The 23797-nt window shown below is 37.3% G+C and overlaps 1 protein-coding gene across 2 annotated transcripts in view; it reads right to left on the bottom strand.

Moving 5' to 3' along the window:
- Nucleotides 1-23797, bottom strand: part of MORC1 (MORC family CW-type zinc finger 1) — a 176190-nt gene that overhangs the window by 127111 nt on the left and 25282 nt on the right. For both annotated transcript variants that reach the window (XM_032149129.2, XM_058438150.1), the window contains exon 9: nucleotides 1805-1930. In XM_032149129.2, coding sequence (XP_032005020.1) covers nucleotides 1805-1930 — 126 coding nt within the window. The remainder of the gene's footprint in view (nucleotides 1-1804; nucleotides 1931-23797) is intronic.

Below are 23797 nucleotides of genomic sequence, written 5' to 3'. Positions count from 1 at the left end.
GTACACAAATTAAATGTTTCTCCCAATAGATATCAAGGTCCTCAAAACAAGAATTAATCTTTTCTTTTTTCTATTTTTCCATAAGTTATTGGGGTACAGGTGGTGTTTGGTTACATGAGGAAGTTCTTTTTTTTTTTTTTTGAGACGGAGTCTTGCTCTGTCACCCAGGCTGGAGTGCAGTGGCCCGACCTCGGCTCATTGCAAGCTCCGCCTCCCGGGTTCACGCCATTCTCCTGCCTCAGCCTCTCCGAGTAGCTGGGACTACAGGCGCCCGCCACCACGCCCGGCTAATTTTTTTGTATTTTTAGTAGAGACGGGGTTTCACTGTGGTCTCGATCTCCTGACCTCGTGATCCACCCACCTCGGCCTCCCAAAGTGCTGGGATTACAAGCGTGAGCCACTGCGCCCGGCCCATGAGGAAGTTCTTTAGTGGTAATTTGTGAGATCCTGGTGCATCCATCACTCAAACAGTATACACTGCATAATATGTTGTCTTTTATCCCTTGCCCCTCTCCCACTCTTCCCCCTCAAGTCCCCAAAGTCCATTGTATCATTCTTATGCCTTTGTGTCCTCATAGCTTAGTTCTCACAAATCAGTGAGAACATACGATATTTGATTTGCCATTCCTGAGTTACTTCACTCAGAATAATAGTCTCCAATCTCATCTAGGTCATTGCAAATGCTGTTAATTCATTCCTTTTTATTGCTGAGTAGTATTCCATTGTGTGTGTGTGTGTGTGTGTGTGTGTGTGTATATATCACAGTTTCTTTATCCACTTGTTGACTGATGGGCATTTGGGTTTGTTCCATGATTTTGCCATTGTGAATTGTGGTGCTATAAACATGCATGTGCAAGTATCTTTTTCAAATAACTTCTTTTCCTCTAATCTCAAACTCACAGAAAAATCTGATAAATGTTTGGTGTGTATATGAAAGACTACCCAGAAACCACACCAAGAAAATGACCATTCTGATGGCATGCATGGTTGGAAAAAATGGATTTTATAATATGTAAATATAAATTTAAAGGCCAGGCCTGGTGGATGGCCAGGTGCAGTGGCTCACGCCTGCAATCCCAGCACTTTGGGAAGCCAAGGCAGGTGGATCACTTGAGGTCAGGAGTTCAAGACTAGCCTGGTCAACGTGGTGAAACCTCGTCTCTACCAAAAATACAAAAATTAGCCAGGTGTGGTGGTGCACGCCCGTAATCCCAGCTACTGGGGAGGCTGAGACAGGAGAATCACATGAACCAGGGAGGCAGAGGTTGCAGTGAACCAAGATTACGCCACTGCACTCTAGCCTGGGTGACGAGAGAGACTCTGTCTCAAAACAACAACAACAAAACCTTGAAAACATTTATGTTAAAGTAAAAAAGAACACAAAATATAAATCAACCAGATACATATTTATAAATATATTCATTCTATATGTATAATAGAAACGTGTATATATATGGTTTAATAGTTCAAATGTATTATGTAAACAGAAGATATACGTGACCTGTGATCATTTAGTGGAACTAATCGCTGTCAAAGCACCTAAAATTCACTGAAGTAAAAAACAAATTTCTACTTGGGGTGATGATCTAACTTAGCATGCTCACTGCAGTATGTTTCTATTACTGCCAGATATTTGTTCACATCTAATTACTCTTTAGCATACCTTCCCGGATGTGGTTCAAATTTTGTTTACAATGTAAAAATCTTACTATCAAAGTCAATGTCCTCACTTTGACAACTTTAGGGAGCATATCAATTTTATAAATAAAAACTCTGTGAAGATAACTGAAGAAAGATGAGTTACCTGGGTCTGTAGAGGCAATAGCAAAGATGTTTAGTTTTAACTCTCTTGGCTTGAATGAATATTCTCATCCGTGGGTTAAAATACAGAACAGATGTGTACGCTCTGAATGACCACCTCACTGGGAAACTGAAATAGAAAATACAAAATATCACAATACAAAGGACACAACTACATCTCTTTGAGAAGAAATAACATCAGACTATCAGGTTATTGTTACCACAAGAAGCTTCAGGAACTTTTCCTCTAAAACTAATGACACCACAAACACCAGCAAATCTCACAACACTCACTTCATTAAGGAGGCCTGTAAACACAAGGCCCAACACAAATAACCTACACTTTGGTTAGAACTGAACTTTTGTTGGCAACCAACTTATTCTAAGTAAACTTATATCAGCAATCTAAAATATACTTTCCATTAAAGCTGTTGACCTAGGAGAACAAAGTCAAGTCAAATCAACAAAACAATCCCTTGTTCAAACATAACAAAAATAATCTAGGTTCACGTGAATAAAAAGCATTTCCATTAAGTCCTTATAAACAGAGAAATACAGTAAAAATGTTTCATTTGCTTTTAAAATTATGAACAAGAAACATAAAACTTCATTCCATAAGTGCAATAAGTATTAAAATAAGTATCTATGGCCAGCTGAGGGGAAGCATCTGACCACATGATAATGAAAAAGGAGAAAACAGAAAAATAAAGAATGAGAAGGCAATAAAATGGAAGCAAAACCAATGTAAATAGCCTATGAAGAAAACTACCCTTGTAAAGCTGCATTTTGGGAAATCGCTATGTCATTGTATAGTTACAACTCCAGGGAACTTCTATATTAAAGTCCATTTATGAACTGTAAATCCTCTCCAATAAGATAGGAAATAAAGATCCACAACAAGCCCAGCCACACTGAAGAAGCAATGCTCTTTACTACTCGGTCACAGAAAAGGCTACTCTACAATGTAGGTCAAATGGAAAGCAGACAGCAGTAAACCCATCATTTTTATACTTGTATCTCAGTCCAGAATAAGACAAAGATGATGAGGAAAAAAAAAATGTAAGGCCCGTCTAAGGCGGAACTACTCAACAGGTTAACACTATTGCCAGTAACTCAGTAAGACAGGCAGAGCTCCAAGGAATTTTCAAAAATGAAGACGAAGCCATAAGAAATTCAAGAATTGCCTGGTTGGTTTTAAGTTCCTTCAGGCAGGATCTGAAGCTCATTAAAAAGTCAGGAATTTATTTTAATTGTTCCAAAGCAAATTTCTCTTAAATAAGTCTTGAGCAGAATTTTCCCAGTATAAATTACATATTACTATCTAGTCCATCACTCTTATTCCCTAAATATTAATGCTAATGTATTTTTTAATGTAACAAGATAGGCTGTCTGTATTCGGGTGTTGCACTACTAATACAATAATGTGGTTGCTTTTAGTATACCCGGAACTGCACAATTAAGTATGTCCTCACCTGATAAAAGAAACGGAAAGAAGTTACCTTGGGAAGCTTGCCATTATTTAAATCCTTTCTGGATCTCCTGATTTTAAATTCCTCTTAGAACTAGTAGCTCTTTCTTTTGACCCCCTTCAAAACTGATACATCTTTATTATTTGAAGATAAAAGTCAAAAGTAATTCAGAGCCAACTTTGAGAATTTGAGAAATATGGTGAGAGATAAAACCAGCTAAACAAATTTTGGTTAAAAAAAAAATATATATATATATATATCAACACTAATACTTCTACCTTTTAATAGCTCAATTTATTCACTCATTCAGTAACTAGTTATAGGTAAATATTCACAGCATGCATGTTGGAGATCCTCAAGGTCTCTCCTACGTTAGGAGATTCACTGGAAGGACTCATGGGCCTTAGCACACAATTGTACTCATGGCTTCGACATCACAGTGCTGTAGTGAGGGCACACAGTGGCTCACAAGGGAAAAAAATAGGTGCAATCTGGAGGAATCTATCTGCTAGCTTTCCTACATTCTCTCCTTCTCATGAAAGTTCACACAGAGCATACTTTTCTCCCAGCTATGAAAATGCAGCACCATGTGTGTGATGTTTCCGTCTAGGATAGCTTATTAGAGACTTAGCATCCAAGGTTTTTATTGGGAAGCTACCCACACAGGTACCTTCGGCCTAGCATGTAGCGAAGTTCCAGAGTCCCAGAAGGAGAGGAAGTTTGTATATAAGCCATATGGTTTGCACATCTAGACACAGCAAGCCACCGTTATCAGCTAGGAAAGGTTTTATGTCATTTTAGGAAACTGTTTACCAGGCCAGTTCCCAAAAGCTGGCCACAGACCAATTTTGCAAGCAAGTCTTTCTAAGAATAGACACTTGCTATGTTAACCCTTTTCTCTCACATGCCTACTTTTAGAAGTTCCTGTTTATTTGTGACAAATAGAAGGGTACTACCTCTTATTTGTTATGCCTTTGATAAAAAGAAGACAAAGAGGGCTAAATATAAAACCCGTAAGTGAAATGGGTCACCCCATTATAAACATCAAACTTTTTTATATGATGCATAAGATCCTTCATGGTCTGACCCCCACTTAATTCTCCAGCCTCATCTCTTGTCTTCAGCCTGGCCATTTAGGACCATTCTCAGTTCTCCAGCCATGGAATCATGCTTTCTTATCCCCAAGGCTGGCATATTTAGTTCTTCAGCCACTCATGCTTGACGCACCCATTTTCACCCTGCGGTATACAACTTGAAATTGCACTTCCTTTTGAAGCCTTCCCTCAGCCCCAAGAGAGGTGAAGTGCTCTCCTTTGTGCTCCCCCTCCTTCTGTACTTCCCCTGTCAAGGCACCTGCCACTCAGTGCTGTCATCCTCTTGTCTATGCATCTGCATACCCAACTGGCTGTGAACTCCATGCAGCTAGTGATCTCATCAATAAAAATATGTTGAATAAATGACAATCATGCAGGACTTCCCTGGCTTAATTTGGAATAAACAATAGAGGGTTCCTTATGTAAGAAGGATATTTTAATGAAGGATTATCTTTAATGGCAATGCCACCAGTCTTTACAAATAAAGCCATCCACTTAGGAAAGGGAGATAAAAAATATGCTAAATAGTCAGGATATCTTCAGAAGATAAAAGGTAAAAATACTATTACTCCACACTCACCAGGAACTGTTTCCATATATTCTTCAAGAGTTTTTCTTCCTGTTTCCTCCCAAATACCTGTTTCCTGTCTCCTTACACTTTGCCAGAAGTGTCCATATCTCTATCTTTCTCTCTCATTTTCTATGTAACTGGCTATGATAAGAAACTGAAGAAAAGAAGAGACAGAACAATTTCCCACAACACACACACACACACACAGTCACAAGACAGATGTGGGGAAAGAGGAGAGTATTTCAAGGCAGAAACTGGCTTCATAGTCTGTGGATATAATAGGAGGGCATGGAGTAGAATCAATGCTTTTGTCCCCTGCTCAGCACTGGGTATTCTTTACAGTTTCTAATTTAGCCCCTACCTGTGGCTATGCTTTCTGTGTGGCCTCTTTCTTCTCCCAATCTGTCCACAGTATTCTGCTGCTGTTTTAAATGCTGCTCCATGTGCCATGCATCATGGGTGGATCAATGTGTTGCAGTCATCAAACTGTGTTAAGGGCAGTGAAGGAGCCAGAAAGTAATGTTCTGTGGCCAAGGCCACAGCTCCTTATCTGCTGGTTCAGATTCTCTGTGGCTGGAGACTGGAAATGTGAGGTTTTTAAAGCTACACAGGTGATTCCTTTGATTCTGCCAGGTTTGGACACCACTGCCTACCTGACCTAGTGGACAGGGTGGTATGTAAGGCAGGTTTCCACAAAGAGGGGAGGAGAACAGTCTCTCACAGGTGTTTAGACCTAGACACCAGCTGAGAAATACAACCCCTCCATTATTCACATTGGGCACACAGACAACAGACCTCCATCTAGCCCAACAACTGGGCTACTTTTCTAAGGCCCTGGGTTGAGAAAATGACTCTAAACTGCAGACTAAATTAAATCCCTTTTGCAATATCTCAGAAGTTCCATATTTTTATTCATGAAAATATTACATAACCAAAATTGTTTTCTAAATTACTCAAGTCCTTACAAAATCTCTGAAGACTTTTTGAAGTTGAAATTAACAGGGTTTGTATTATCTTGAATATAAACAAGTGCACAAAGATTTTTAACTAGCTTAAATTCTGAACTTTGAAGGGGGTAACCACATTTAATATTAGGATAGATTTTACCTATGAGAAATGTCAACTCGAAGAGGTAATTTTTTTAAAAAAGTTATAAGCTACACAAAGTAATGAAAGTGCTTCTTTTGTGACAACCACAGTATGGCAAGCAGCACATTAGAACAATTTGAAGCTATAACTTTTGATGTGTTCCTGGGCAGCTCAGTTAAGACATAAAAAGTAGAGACATTATGGAATGCTGCCCAATGACTGTCAATTTAGAAACATGCTGGCAACGCGGCACCTAATTTTAAAACATAACCTAGCACAAAATTTCAACTGCATTACTCTGTATTATATCATCACTCTCAGAGCTGTTTTTTGGATGGGTTTTTCTAGCTGCCTGAGATCGATCCTGAGCCATGGCGGATTTCAGGGATGTGACAAGCCCTTTTGATGACAGCCAATTGCATGGCATGCCTTTTTCACTAGGGGCTGTGTTTTTTTCTAGTTTCTTACAAAGTTGAGTGATTAATATTTATAATGTTTTGAAGATAGTTAAGTCACTGAAAGCAACATGAGCACACAAAAATAATATGTAAAAGAGACTGGGTGAAATGGACACATGGTCCTGACCTCCAAAAAAGGAATCAAGAAAGATGATACAAGGGGTGATCTGGCCTTCACAGTTTGGAACTTGAAAGAGATTTCAAAGGTAACAGAAGTACTTTACAAAATCTTTTAAATTCCCTCTCTCACCCTAATGAAGATCTCCAATGATCTTCAGGGATGAAGGACAATGGAACTGACATTGAGAGTCCAAACACCTTACAGTGAAAGCATTTGTCATGTCCTTAGAAAATTATCTAGACATTGACATTCAAATCAATTTACTTGAATTTAATTAATTTTTTATTTGCTATGTACCAGACACTGACTGACTTTCCACAGCATGATAGTAAACTAGAAAGAGGTGTTGTCAGAAAAAGTAGAATGAGGGGAATTGTGGGGGTTACTAAAATGTACAGAGATTTTCCATGTGCCTGGTACTGTGCCTGTTCTATTTAAACAGCTTCCATATGAAGTAGATGACGTTATAGCCTTATTTTATAGATGGGAACACAGAAGTTCGGAGATTGAAGATAACTTGCCACTAGAATTAAAGCTCTCCCAACAAAACTCAAGTCACTTGATGGCATATCAACCTAGAGTTCTGGTCTCTTCAATTTGATCCTACAGAACTGAATTCAAAGATCTGATGTCCATGTTTTCTAGTTCTATACATATGTCACTGTACAAAATAAGTCACATGGCAGTAGACAATCAATATCTCCCAGCCATTCAATTACACCTAATGTCTCTGCTGATAGATCATGCCATTATGTAAGAGAATATCCTTTTGGAAAAATGAAGACATTTACAGAATCAAGCTAGTAGACTAAGAATATATATTATTCTCCCGCTGAAATTCAAGGAAGACTATTAATAGTGTGAAGAAAATTAAGAAAATGTGGCACATATACACCATGGAATACTATGCAGCCATAAAAAATGATGAGTTCATGTCCTTTGTAGGGACATGGATGAAACTGGAAAACATCATTCTCAGTAAACTATCGCAAGGACGAAAAACCAAACACCGCATGTTCTCACTCATAGGTGGGAATTGAACAATGAGAACTCATGGACACAGAAAGGGGAACATCACATTCTGGAGACCGTTGTGGGTTGTGGGGAGGGGGGAGGGACAGCATTAGGAGATATACCTAATGCTAAATGATGAGTTAATGGGTGCAGCAAACCAACACGGCACATGGATACATATGTAACTAACCTGCACATTGTGCACATGTACCCTAAAACCTAAAGTATAATAATAAAAAAAAGAAATAGTGTGAAGAATAAGAAAACTGTATGACCCACTGACAAACACACAATGGGAATTATTAAAAGTTAAGAGAAAATATTTGCCCATGCCTACATCCCGAATGGTATTGCCTAGGTTTTCCTCTAGAGTTTTTATGGTTTTAGGTCTTATGTTTAAGTCTTTAATCCATCTTAATTTTTGTATAAGGTGTAAGAAAGGGGTCCAGTTTCAGTTCTGCATATGGCTAGCCAATTTCCCAACACTATTTATTAAATAGGGAATCCTTTCCACATTGCCTGTTTTTGTCAGGTTTGTCAAAGATCAGATGGTTGTAGATGTGTCACATTATTTCTGAGGCCTCTGTTCTGTTCCACTGGTCTATATATCTGTTTTGGTACCAGTACCATGCTGTTTTGATTACTGTAGCCTTGTAGTATAGTTTGAAGTCAGGTAGCATGATGCCTCCATTGTTCTTTTTGCTTAGGATTGTCTTGGCTATATGGGCTCTTATTTTGGTTCCATATGGAATTTAAAGTAGTTTTTTTTAATTCTGTGAAGAAAGTCAATGGTAGCTTGATGGGGATAGCATTGAATCTATAAATTACATTGAGCAGTATGGCCATTTTCACAATATTGATTCTTCCTATCCATGAGCATGGAATGAAAACACCAAAAGCAATGGCCACAAAAGCCAAAATTGACAAATGGGATCTAATCAAACTACAGAGTTTCTGCACAGCAAAAGAAACTATCATCAGAGTGAATAGGCAACCTACAGAATGGGGGGAAATTTTTGCAATCTATCCATCTGACAAAGGGCTAATATCCAGAATCTACAAGGAACTTAAACAAATTTACAAGAAAAAAACAACCCCATCAAAAAGTGAGCAAAGGATATGAACAGACATTTCTCAAAAGAATACATTTATGTGGCCAACAAACATATGAAAAAAAGCTCATCATCACTGGTCATTAGAGAAATGCAAATCAAAACCACAAAGAGATACCATCTCACACCAGTTAGAATGGCAATCATTAAAAAGTCAGGAAACAGATACCGGAGAGGATGGGGAGAAACAGGAACACTTTTACACTGTTGGTGAGAGTGTAAATTATAGTTCAACCATTGTGGAAGACAGTGTGGCAATTCCTCAAGAATCTAGAACCAGAAATACCATTTGACCCAGCAATCCCATTACTGGGTATACACCCAAATAATTATAAATTATACTACTATAAAGACATGTGCACACGTATGTTTTTTGCAGCACTATTCACAATGGCAAAGACTTGGAACAAACCCAAATGCTTATCAATGACAGACTGCATAAAGAAAATGTGGCACATATACACCATGGAATACTATGCAGCCATAAGAAAGGATGAGTTCATGTCCTTTGCAGGGACATGGATGAAGCTGGAAACCATCATCCTCAGCAAACTAACACAGGAACAGAAAACCAAATACCACATGTTCTCACTCATAAGTGGGAGCTGGACAATGAGAACGCATGGACACAGAGGGGAACATAACACACCAGGGCCTGGTGGGAGATCAGGGGCTAGGGGAGGGATAGCATTAGGAGAAATACCTAATGTAGATGACAGGTTGATGGGTGCAGCAAACCACCATGGCATGTGTATACCTATGTAACAAACCTGCACGTTCTGCCCATGTATCCCAGAACTTAAAGTATTAAAAAAAAAAAGAGAAAATCCTGAAAGTTCTCCAGAAGAAAAAAATAAGTAATTTACAACAATTTGGTAATCACATTTCTGTCAGACTTCTAATCAGCAACATGTATTCAAGAAGTCAAAGAAGCAAATAGTTCTAAGGGAAACTATTTTTGAACCAATATTTCTATAACCATTTAAACAAATATTGAAGTGGAAGGGAAAAATAAAGACACTTGTAGAGATACAAATCTTCCAACAGACTGAAAGAATCATTTCGGGATATAATAAAGCAAATTAACTAATAAATCCAAGAAAGAAGATACATGATGGAAGATATAGTAGTAAACAAACACACACAAACAAATTTTATAATTTAGTGTAAATAATTGTTCATGTCTGATGTAATAAAAGTGTGTAATTAAAATCCTACATAAAATAATTTTAATAGGTGGAACTGGAAAGGAAGAAAGATAAATGCATACTAAGACCATACCTTATTTGTGAAATGAAATACATACTAATTAACTCTACAGTTTGATAATAAAATAAGTTTAGACATGTTTATTAAAAATGTAAAAGTAATCCACTGAAAGTATATAATGGAGCAACTAATTTGCAAATCATTAGAATAGAAAAAAATAAACTTTTCCTTTTGGGAAAAAAACCACAACTCAATTATTATCAAAAAGGGGGGAGAGAAAAAATAAAGCAGAACAAAATAAATTAAAAAATAAGAAAGCTCAAATAACAACAATAGAAGCAAGGCAAATACAAAGTATAAGCAGGCAGAGTAAGTCCAGCCATAGCAGATGTCACAGTAAGTGTGAATTAGCTAAAAGACAGAAGCAGTTAGAATAAGCAAAAAAAATCTAGTTATATGCTGTTTGTAAGAGACAAATCAAAATCAAAATATCACTGCTGGAAAGAAAGTGGTGGCAAAATACATAGTAGGAAAATGTTAACCAAAAGAAAGCAAGTATAGAGAGATTAATATTAGACAAAAAAGAAATGAAGTGGGGGAAATAACAGACACAGACGGGCAGTATGTATTAATAAGAGCTTCACTTAAGATGACACATAAGTCACAATCTAATGACTCAGAAAAATAGAGAGCAAAAACTAGTAGAAATACAAAATATATGTACATAGCAATAAATATTGTAGAAGATTCTAACATACTGCTCTCAGAAACCGAGTAATGAAGAAGAAAAAAAGACATAGAAGATTTGAATACTTAATTATGTATGTAAATGAAACGGATACAGCTCTGTCCCTATCAGAGATTCACTTTTAAAAAAATGTTTAAGACATAAGGCCATAAGAAAATCTGAACAGATTACAAAGAGCAGATATAATACAGGCTAGATTCTCTGACCACCATACAATTAGAGCAACAATAAAAAGATACCTGACTCCTCTCTCCAAAAAGCAAACCTATGCACTAGTAGATTTTTTAAAACATTTTTAAAAAGCAACTCTTGAATAAGAGGAAATCAAAATAAAATTATAAGCTATTTAGAAATAAACAACAGTAACAGTTCTTTTATTCTTATTATTATTATTATACTTTTAAGTTTTAGGGTACATGTGCACAACGTGCAGGTTTGTTACATATGTATACAGGTGCCATGTTGGTGTGCTGCACCCATTAACCCATCATTTAGCATTAGGTATATCTCCTAATGCTATCACTCCCCCCTCCCCCTACCTCACAACAGGCCCCGGTGTCTGATGTTCCCCTTCCTGTGTCCACGTGTTCTCATTGTTCAATTCCCACCTATGAGTGAGAACACACGGTGTTTGGTTTTTTGTCCTTGCAATGGTTGGCTGAGAATGATGGTTTCCAGCTTCATCCATGTCCCTACAAAGGACATGAACTCATCATTTTTATGACCGCATAGTATTCCATGGTGTGTATGTGCACATTTTCTTAATCCAGTCTATCACTGTTGGACATTTGGGTTGGTTCCAAGTCTTTGCTATTGTGAAGAGTGCCACAACAAACACACGTGTGCATGTGTCTTTATAGCAGCATGATTTATAATCCTTTGGGTATATACCCAGTAATGGGATGGCTGGGTCAAATGGTATTTCTAGTTCTAGCTCCCTGAGGAATCACCACACCGACTTTCACAATGGTTGAACTAGTTTACAGTCCCACCAACAGTGTAAAAGTGTTTCTATTTCTCCACATTCTCTCCAGCACCTGTTGTTTCCTGACTTTTTAATGATTGCCATTCTAACTGGTGTGAGATGGTATCTCATTGTGGTTTTGATTTGCATTTCTCTGATGGCCAGTGATGATGAGCATTTTTTCATGTGTCTTTTGGTTGCATAAATGTCTTCTTTTGAGAAGTGTCTGTTCATATCCTTCGCCCACTTCTTGATGGGATTGTTTGTTTTTTCTTGTAAATTTGTTTGAGTTCATTGTAGATTCTGGATATTAGCCCTTAGTCAGATGAGTAGATTGCAAAAATTTTCTCCCATTCTGTAGGCTGCCTGTTCACTCTGATGGTAGTTTCTTTTGCTGTGCAGAAGCTCTTTAGTTTGATTAGATCACATTTGTCAATTTTGGCTTTTGTTGCCATTGCTTTTGATGTTTTAGACATGAAGTCCTTGCTCATGCCTATGTCCTGAATGGTATTGCCTAGGTTTTCTTCTAGGGTTTTTATGGTTTTAGGTTTGACATGTAAGTCTTTAATCCATCTTGAATTAATTTTTGTATAAGGTGTAAGGAAGGGATCCAGTTTCAGCTTTCTACATATGGCCAGCCAGTTTTCCCAGCACCATTTATTAAATAGGGAATCCTTCCCCCATTTCTTCTTGTTGTCAGGTTTGTCAAAGATCAGATAGTTGTAGATATGTGGCATTATTTCTGAGGGCTCCGTTCTGTTCCATTGGTCTGTATCTCTGTTTTGGTACCAGCACTATGCTGTTTTGGTTACTGTAGCCTTGTAATATAGTTTGAAGTCAGGTAGCATGCCTGACTTCAAACTATATTACAATGCCTCCAGCTTTGTTCTTTTGGCTTAGGATTGACTTGGCAATGCGGGCTCTTTTTTGATTCCATATAAACTTTAAAGTAGTTTTTACCAATTCTGTGAAGAAAGTCATTGGTAGCTTGATGGGGATGGCATTGAATCTATAAATTACCTTCGGCAGTATGGCCATTTTCACGATACTGATTCTTCCTACCCATGAGCATGGAATGTTCTTCCATTTGTTTGTATCCTCTTTTATTTCATTGAGCAGTGGTTTGTAGTTCTCCTTGAAGAGGTCCTTCACATCCCTTGTAAGTTGGATTCCTAGGTATTTTATTCTCTTTGAAGCAATTGTGAGTGGGAGTTCACTCATGATTTGGCTCTCTGTCTGTGATTGGTGTGTAAGAATGCTTGTGATTTTTGCACATTGATTTTGTATCCTGAGACTTTGCTGAAGTTGCTTATGAGATTAAGGAGATTTTGGGCTGAGACGATGGGGTTTTCTAGATATACAATCATGTCATCTGCAAACAGGGACAATTTGACTTCCTCTTTTCCTAATTGAATGCCCTTTATTCCCTTCTCCTGCCTGATTGTCCTGGCCAGAACTTCCAACACTATGTTGAATAGGAATGGTGACAGAGGGCATCCCTGTCTTTTGCCAGTTTTCAAAGGGAATGCTTCCAGTTTTTTCTATTCAGTATGATATTGGCTGTGGGTTTGTCATAGATAGCTCTTATTATTTTGAGACATGTCCCATCAATACCTAATTTATTGAGAGTTTTTAGTATGAAGGGCTGTATATATGTAACAAACCTGCACGACACGTTGTGCACACATACCCTAAAACTTAAAGTATAATAGAAAAAAAAGAATCAAACTCTCAATAGTCAAAGACAAAGAGAGAATCCTAAAAGCAGCAAGAGGAAAGAAGCAAGTAACATGTAAAGGAACTCCAATTCGTCTAGCAATATACTTTTCAATGGAAACCATACAGGCCAGTAGACTGAAACAATATTTTCAAAGTGCTGAAAAAAATGCTGCTATTCAAGAATACTGCATCCAGCAAAGCTATCCTTCAAGTATAAAAGACAGATAAAGCATTTCCTAGACAAACAAAAGCTGAAAGATTTCATCACCAGCACACCCATCATACAAGAAATGCTAAAGGTATTTTTTCAATCTGAAAAAAACAAAATACTAAGGAAAAAAAAAATCTTTTCGAGATATAAGGTCCACTGGTAAAATTAACTACATGAACAAACCCAGAATACTATAATTGTGGTGCACAATATACTCATTATGCTAGTAGGAAACCCAAAAGACAAATCTATCAAAAACAATAATATCTACAGCAACCTGTTAAAGAGATAGTAATATACTGCTAGGCGTGGTGGCTCACGCCTGTAATAAGAAAGTGCCCATCAAAGAAAATCCCAGGACCTGATGTCTTCACTGCTGAATTCTACCAAACATTTAAAGAAGAACTAATACCAATTCTACTCAAACTCTTCAAAAAAATTGAAGAGGAAGGAATTTTTTTTAAATTTTATTATTATTATACTTTAAGTTTTAGGGTACATGTGCACAACGTGCAGGTTTGTTACATATGTATACATGTGCCATGTTGGTGTGCTGCACCCATTAACTCGTCATTTAACATTAGGTATATCTCCTAATGCTATCCCTCCCCCCTCCCCCCACCCCACAACAGGCCCCGGTGTCTGATGTTCCCCTTCCTGTGTCCATGTGTTCTCATTGTTCAATTCTCACCTGTGAGTGAGAACATGTGGCATTTGGTTTTTTGTCCTTGCGATGGTTTGCTGAGAATGATGGTTTCCAGCTTCATCCATGTCCCTACAAAGGACATGAACTCCTCATTTTTATGGCTGCATAGTATTCCACGGTGTGTATGTGCCACATTTTCTTAATCCAGTCTATCATTGTTGGACATTTAGGTTGGTTCCAAGTCTTTGCTATTGTGAATAGTGCCGCTATAAATGGAAGGAATTCTTTCAAACTCATTCCACAAGGCCAGCATTGCCCTGATACCAAAACCAGACAAATACAACCAAAAAGGAAAACTACAGGCCAATATCACTGATGAAGACAGATGTAAAAATCCTCAACAAAATACAAGCAAATCGAATTCATCAACACATTAAAAAGATCATTCATCTTTATCAAATGAGATTCATCCCAGGGATGGAAGGATGGTTGAACATATGCAAATAAATAAACACGAAACATCACATTAACAGAATCAAGGAGAAAACCATAGGATCATTTCAATTGATGATGAAAAATCATTTGATAAAATTCCAGATCCCTTTATGATAAAAACCCTTAACAAACTGTGTAAAGAAGTAACATGCCTCTATATAATAAAAACTATGTATGATAAACACATAGTTAACATTATACTGAATGAGGAGAAATTGAAAGCCTTTCCTCTAAGATCTGAAATAACATAGGGACACTCACTGTCACCACTTTTATTCAGAATACTGGAAGTCCTGGCCATAGCAATTAGGCAAGAGAAAGAAATATGGGGCATTCAAACCAGAAAGAAAGAAGTCAAATTAGCCTTGTTTGAGAATGACGTGACCTTGTATTAAGAAAAAACTAAAGATACCACCAGCAAACTGTTAGAACTGATAAATGAATTCAGTAAAGTGGTAGAATACAAAAGCTGCATATAATTAGTAGCATTTCTATATGCCACCAGTAAACAGTCTAAAAAAGAAATCAAGAAAGCAATCCCATTTATAATAGCTACAAAGAATATAAAACACCTAGAAGTCAATTTAACCAAAGAAGTGAAAGATCTATACAAAGAAAATATAAAATACTGATGAAAGAAATTGAAGAGAATGCAAAACATAATGCAAAGATATTCCTCACTCATGAATTGGAAGAATTAATGTTGTTGAATATTAAATACCACCCAAAGCAATTTACACATTCAATACAATATCAAAATACCAGTGGTATTCTTCACCGAAATAGAAAAACAATCCTAAAATTTATATGGAACCACAGAAGACACTCAATAGCCAAAGCAATCCTGACCAAAAAGAACAAAGAACATCACACTATGTGACTTCAAAATACACTATGAAGTTATAGTAACCAAATCAGCATGGTATTGGCATAAAAACAGACACAGAACAATGGAACAGAAGAAGACACAACCCAGATATAAATCCATGCTTTATGGCCAACTCATTTTTGACAAAGCCATCAAAAATGTGCAAAGGGGAAAGGACAGTTTCTTCCACAAATGGTGCTGGGAAAACTGAATATACATATGCAAAAGAATGAAACTAGACCCCTATCTCTCACCATATACAAACATCAAATCAAAATGGATTAAAGATTTAAATGTAAGACCAAAAACTATGAAACTACTAGAAAGCCAGTTAGAAAACACTGGGGAAACTCTCCAGGAAATTGATCTGAGCAAAGGGGTGTGTGTGTCTGTCTGTCTGTCTGTGTATGTGTCTGTGTATGTGTGTGAGTATGTCTGTCTATGTGTCTGTGTGTGTGTAAGAACTCAAAAGCGAAGGTAATTAAAAATAGACAAATGGCATTACATCAAGCTAAAAAATTTCTGCAAAGAAGACAATCAACAAAGTGATGAGACAACCTGCAGAATAGGAGAAAATATTTGCAAACTATCCATCTGACAGAGGATTAATATCCAGAATATGTAAGAAGCTCAAACAACTCAATGGCAAAATACCAAATAATCTAATTTTAAAATGGGCAAAAGACCTGAATAGACATTTCTCAAAAGACAACATACAAATAGCCAAAGGTATATGGAAAAATGCTCAACATCACTAATCATCAGAGAAATGTAAACCAAAACCACAATGAGATATCATCTCACCCCAATTAAAATGGCTTTTATCAAAAGACAGGGAATAACGGATACTGGTGAGGATGTGGAGAAAGGGGAACCCTTGGATGCTGTTGGTAGAAATGTAAATTAGTACAGCCATTTTGGAGAATAGCATGAAGGCTCCTCGAAAAACTAAAAATAGAACTACTATGAGATCCAGCAATTCCATTACTGGAAAGAAACTGAACCTATCAAAGAGATATCTGTATTCCCATGTTTATTGTAGCACTATTCACAATAGCCAAAATATGGAATCAACCTAAGTGCCCATAGTGGCTGAATGCATAAAGAAATGTTGTACATATACACAATAGAATACTATTCAGCCATAAAAAGTATGAATCCTGTCACTGTAGCAACATGGATGGAATTGGAGGTCATTACGTAAAGTGAAATAAGCCAAGCACAGAATGACTAATATAACATGTTCTCACTCATATGTAGGAGCTAAAAAGGTGGATCTCATTAAGATAGACAGTAGACTGGTAGTTACCAGAGGCAAGGTAATAGGGTGGAGATGAAGAAAGGTTGATTTAATGGGATGAAATATACAGTTAAAAGGAAGAAATAAGACCTACTGTTCAATAGATCAATAGGGTAACTATAGTTAACAATCATCTATGGTACAATTCAAAATAGCTAGAAGAGAATAATTAGAATGTTTGTAGCATAAAGAAAAGAAATATTTAAGGGGACAAATATCTCAATTACCTCTATTTTAACTTTACAAATTATATGAATGTATGTGTATCTATTATCTACCAATACACTTTTTTAAAGTTTTTTTTAAGTCGAGTTGATGGAGAAAGAAGGAGGTGTGTATAATTATAAAGGGTAATATAGGGGATATTTGTAGTGATGCATTGGTGGATTTGTATCAAACCTGATGGATTGTGTTCATGTCCTGGTTATCATATTGTACTTTAGTTTTGCAAAATGCCACCATTGAGGAAAATTACAACCACTTAACCCAGTAATATTATCTCTGAGAATCAATAGTAAATAAATACTTGTCTAAGTGTCTAACAATTTAAGTATAAAGACTGACATTGTTCCCAAAAGTGAAAAATTAAAATCAACCTGAATGCCCATCAATAGAGAAGTACTGATGTACAGGCGGACCATCCCTTATCTGAAACGCTTGGGATAGATATGTTTCAAATTTCTAATTTTTTTCAGATTTTGGGAAAATAACAATATTTGGGAAATCTGGGTGAAAGATACATGGGAATCTTCTGTATTATCTTTAAAACTTTGAAAAGTCAAATTATTTCAAAATTTTAGAAAGGGTAAGTTAAATCTAATATAAAGAGACAGATAATATCTAGAAGATAGATTTAAATCCCAAGTAGCAAAATAATTTCTACAGTAGAAGAGAGATTGGGGGAGCTGAGGTGGAGAATGAGGACATAATTTTATATTGCTTTACCTATTTATGAAAGTTTAAATATTTTTCAACGAGTTAATATTTGTAATACTAATTGAAGCTCCTCCCTTCATTCCCACTCCATCCTCTGCCCCTAAAATTAATGCCTCTTGAACAGGTGCTGAACCACCTGGCAAACAACAAGGGAGAGTGAGGTATACGAGAAGTAAAGAAAACTATTGCTTGGTGGCCGGGCGCGGTGGCTCACGCCTGTAATCCCAGCACTTTGGGAGGCTGAGGCGGGTGGATCACAAGGTCAGGAAATCGAGACCATCCTGGCTAACACAGTGAAACCCCGTCTCTACTAAAAAATACAAAAAATTAGCCAGGCGAGGTTGCGGGCGCCTGTAGTAGTCCCAGCTACTTGGGAGGCTGAGGCAGGAGAATGGCGTGAACCCCGGGGGGCGGAGCCTGCAGTGAGCCGAGATCGCGCCACTGCACTCCAGCCTGGGCGACAGCAAGACTCTGTCTCAAAAAAAAAGAAAACTATTGCTTGGCAACCAGGCAAGAGAAAGAAATAAAAGGCATCCAAATAGGAAGAGAGGAAGCCAAACTGTGTGTGTTTGCAAATGACATGACTCTATATCTAGAAAACACCACAGTCTCAGCCCAAAAGCTCCTTCGGCTAATAAACAACTTCAGCAAAGTTGCAGATACAAAATCAATGTACAAAAGTCACTAATATTCCTACACGTTAACAACAGCCAAGCCGAGAGCCAAATCAGGAAGGCAATCTCATTCACAATTGCCACAAAAAGAATAAAATACCTAGAAATATGCCTAACTAGGAAGGTAAAAGATTTCCACAAGGAGAATTACAAAACGCTGCTCAAATAAATCAGAGAAGACACAAACAAATGGAAAAACATCACATGCTCCTGTATAGGAAGAATCAATATCATTAAAATGACCTTACTGCCCAAAGCAATTTACAGATTCAATGCTATTCCTGTCAAACTACCAATGACATTCTTCACAGAACTAGAAAAAATTATCTTAAAATTCATATGGAACCAAAAAAGAGCCTGAATAGCCAAAGCAATCCTAAGCAAAAAGAACAAAGCTGGAGGCATCGCATTACCCGACTTCAAATCATACTAAAGGGGTACAGTAACCAAAACAGCATGGTACTGGTACAAAAACAGACACACAGATCAATGAAACAGAACAGAGAGCCCAGAAATAAGGCTGCACACCTACAACCATCTGATCATCAACAAAGCTGACAAAAAGAAGCAACGAGAAAAGACTCCCTCTTCAATAAATGGTGCTGGGACAACTGGCTAGCCATATGCAGAAGATTGAAGTGGGACCCCTTCCTTATACCACATACAAAAATTAACTCAGGATGGATTAAAGACTTAAATGTAAAACCCAAAACTATAAAAACCCTGAAGACAACCTAGGTAATACCACCCTGGACATAGGAACAGGCACAGATTTCATGACAAGACACCAAAAGCTATTACAACAAAAGCAAAAATTGACAAGTGGGATCTAATTAAACTTAAGAGCTTCTGCACAGCAAAAGAAACCATCAACAAAGTAAACAGGGAGGGAGAAAGTATTTGCAAACTATGCATCTGACAAAGGTCTAATATCGAGCATTTATAAGAAACTTAAACTTACAAGAGAAAAAGAAACAACCTATTAAAAAATGGGCAAAGGACATGAACATTTTTCAAAAGAAGACATACATTCAGCCAACAAGCCTATGAAAAAAAGCTCAATATCACTGATCATTAGAGAAATGCAAATCAAAACCTACCATCTCACACCAGTCAGAATGGCTATTATTAAAATGTCGAAAAATTACAAATGCTGGAGAGGCTGCAGAGAAAAACGAATACTTATACACTGTTAGTGGGAGTGTACTAGTTCAACCATTGTGGAAAGTAGTATGGCAATTCCTCAAAGAGCTAAAAAGTAGAACTACCATTCAACCCAGGACCCCATTACTGGGTATATACCCAGAATAATATAAAGCATTCTGTCATGAAGACACATGCATGCAAATGCTCACTGTAGCACTATTTACCATATCACAGTAGCAAAGATATGGAACCTAAATGTCCATAAATGACAGATTGGATAAAGAAAATGTGGTACATATACCATGGAATACTATGCCGCCATAAAAAAGAACGAGATCATGTCTTTTGCAGGAATATGGATAGAGCTGGAGGCTGTTATCTTTAGCAAACTAATACAGGAACAGAAAACTACTGCAGGTTCTCACTTACAAGTGTAAGCTAAATAATGGGAACACATGGACACACTGAAGGAAACAACAGACACTGGGGTCTTCAGCGTGGAGGATGGGAGGAGGGAAAGGAGCAGAAAAGGTAACTGTTGGCTATTGGGCTTAATACCTGAGTGATGAAATAATCTGTAAAACAAACCTCTGTGACATGAGTTTACCTACATAACAAACCTATATGTGTACCCCTGAACCTAAAAGTCTAAAAGAAAAGTAATGCTTGGATCCAATTCAGTGGCATATCTTACATGTAATTTTAAAATCCAAATTAAGATTCCATCCTGGTATCCACATAAAGAGGTCTATGTCCTATGAATGAAATAAGATCTCTATGTAAGGAATGCCAAAGTAGAATTACAGTCCTGTAGATTTCACAGATGAGAATCCATACTAACCACATAGGAGGTCATGATGGGCAGTGACTCATTTTAAAACTCTCCACTAGCCTGTTATCTTCTGTACCTACTCAATAAAGGACTTCTGAAAATGACTCTAAACTTTAATCATCCGTATGACTGTAAATGAAGTTTACTAAAAGCCACCAATAAGATAGAGGGAAAGAATTAACTAAGGATTTTGTTTTGCACAAATGGACTATTCAAAGAGAAAAAAATACAACTTAATGGAAGAAAACATCTACAAAAGTTTGAGATGTGGGATTTGGGTCCAGAGTTCCAAAAAATTACCACAACATAAATTAGTAAACACACCTAGCCCAGCCCTGAAGAAACATCTTGTTTTCTGTCATTAGCCCACTTTCATTTTCTTCACTGTTCAGTATTCTTGGCATTACCCCCACCCTTTGTTTCAAACTCTTGATTTCCTTTTGATTTTTTACAAAGTTATTTTTTGTATCTTCTTCCCTTTCAGGAAACACTGCCTAAGTTTACGGCAACATGTAAATTTAAGATAATTTTTACCCTGCAAATTCAACTCACTTTCTGCATATACCCCTGGAACCTATGTATCATTCCCTGGCACTCTCCATAAGTCATATTCACAATTTCAAAATTCAATTTAATATTTCACACATAAAATGCAGACTTGTGTATCATGTGCATTCTGAAATTCTGATGACTGCTATCTATTCGAAAATTTTTTTTTAATTTAAATGGAAACAGGTCACCTTGCCAAACCACAGGCCACCACTGATCATGTGCTTGAACATCACTTCTACTGAAATTCTCTTGATGTGATTGTCATCTTGAAAGAAGACCCTGCCACTGGTCTGATTACTGCTGTTAGTGAGTGCCTCAGCCCAAAGCAGAATGATAAAAAGTTTTGAATCCTATGTTTAAAACTGTTGTCAAAGCCGGGCGCAGTGACTCACGCCTGTAATCTCAGCACTTTGGGAGGCCAAGGTGGGTGGATCACCTGAGGTTAGGAGTTCGAGACCAGCCTAACCAACATGGTGAAACCCCATCTCTACTAAAAATACAAAAAAATTAGCCTGGAGTGGTGGCACATGTCTGTAATCCCAGCTACTTGGGAGGCTGGGTTGGGAGAATCGCTTGAACCCAGGAGGCAGAAATTGCAGTGAGCCAAGACCGCACCACTACACTCCAGCCTGGGCAACAAGAGCAAAACTCCGTCTCAAAAAAAAAAAAAAAACACACAATGTCAAATGTTCACAAGAACTATGTGAAATAAATAATGCCAAAACACCTCTTACCGGAGGCCAATACGGCTTGAAAGTTTGAATTTTCACATTCCTATACAGAAAATTAAATTATTTTCAGAATCAGCAGGACTCTACTATCTAAGACCAAACCTGAAAATTACATAGTTTCAAGATTTGAAAATTGTTTTGGACAGCTGTAGAATCCTACCCAGTAGAGATAAGGAGATACAATAATCACCAGGAAAAGAAATGGTAAAAAATGTGTTATATTATAAACTGCACCAGATTAGAGGTTCAAATGTCAGAAGCCATAAATGAAAGAGGACTCAGAAAAAAGATCCACCTTGGACCAGAACTAATCCTTTAGGACTAAGAATTAATGTCTTTTCTAGTCTCTTACTGAAGAGTAATTGGGTGTTAATGTTAGAACCCATGGGACCACACCATTATCCATAACCTTGTGTGGCAAACTATGTACCATTTTTTAACAAGTTAAAAATACATGTATGTTGGCCAGGTGCGGTGGCTCATGCCTGTAATCCCAGCACTTTGGGAGGCTGAGGGGGGCAGATCACCTGAAGTCAGGAGTTCAAGACCAGCCTGGCCAACATGGTGAAACCCCGTCTCTACTAAAAATACAAAAAATTAGCCGGGCAGGGTGGCGCATGCCTGTAATCCCAGCTACTTGGGAGGCTGAGGCATGAGAATTGCTTGAACCCAGGAGGCAGAGGTTGCAGTGAGCCAAGATGGCACCACTGCACTCCAGCCTGGGCAACAGGGTGAGACTCCATCTAAAAAAAAAAAAAAATCTACGTTCTAAGTTTAAAGGGAGCTTGGGAGTGATGGGGAGGAGACAGTATGTCAAAATCAACAATGAAGTGGAATTAAGGGCAAATCTTTTACAGAAGAAAACTACAGAGGCACTGCTACCCCCCAGGAGGTGGTGATGCCATCCCTTCTTGGCACCATCACGGTACTCGTGTCAGACGCCATGAAATGTATAGCATCCTCGGTTCAGAAATTATGAATCCTCTTTACACCGATTCTTCCTTATAAAATCCTAGCCCTGTCTTTAAAGGCTTTTCTTGTGATTAAACTAAAAAAAAAAAAATTGCTGAACAACAAATTAGAAAATCCAGTGTGATCTATGTGCCAAAGTGAAAGTGTACATGTTTTAGGTCTGATTCATTTTCTTTATTGTGTAATTAACTGTCTAAATGGCTAGAGCAGCTCTGGCTTCATTACACAACCTGGAAACAGCAAGAACATCTTTCCAAAGATGTAGCTGTCAAATTATCCCTCTAATAATGTATTGTTTTCTAATGCCAGTGTAGAAATGCCAAGGCACTCTGACAGATAACTGTTTCAAAATGCTTTTAAATAGCATGAAATATCGGTTTTGGAACCAGCTGGCAACCAAAAGGGCAGAGGCAGCAGGAAAAGGGGAAGATAGTAATGGAGATGCTGAAAATTCTGGGACTCCTTTCTGACACTGGCATATTAATGCTGGCACAGGGGTTCCCAGCATTTGTGGAACAGCCATTAGGCTGAATATTTTTTTCCAAAAGAAAAAAAATCCCTCCATTTATGTGTATATTAGGAATTCCACATGTTGGAATATGAGAAAAAACACACATCAGAAATAAGGAGAAAAGATCATCTAAAAGCATATTATCACACAGTTATTTGCCAACTGTGGAAAGAAATTTCTAAATTTCACCTCATTGGGAAAAGCAAAAGAAGTTCTCTGTAACTTGACATGTCTACTTGGGTCTTAACACCTTAGTCTAAAAACATATGGTAGCTACTGGCCACCTGTGGCTATTGGGCATTAGTCCAAATTCATATGTGCTGTATGTTGCAAAACACACACACTGGATTCAAAGACTTTGTATTAAAAAAGGAATATAAAATATCATCAATATTTTTCATATTGAAATTTAAAAGACAATATTTTAGATATACCGGATTAAATAAAATCATTATTAAAATTAATTTCACCTATTCTTTTTACTTTTCTTAACATGGCTACTAGAAAATTTAAGGTTAAATATGTCCCTCGTTGTGGCTTTCATTATATTTCTAT

Source organism: Hylobates moloch, unplaced genomic scaffold (genome assembly GCF_009828535.3).
Source record: "Hylobates moloch isolate HMO894 unplaced genomic scaffold, HMol_V3 SCAFFOLD_4, whole genome shotgun sequence".
In the NCBI taxonomy this organism is placed as follows: domain Eukaryota; kingdom Metazoa; phylum Chordata; class Mammalia; order Primates; family Hylobatidae; genus Hylobates; species Hylobates moloch.
This window is presented reverse-complemented; position numbering and strand designations above follow the sequence as displayed.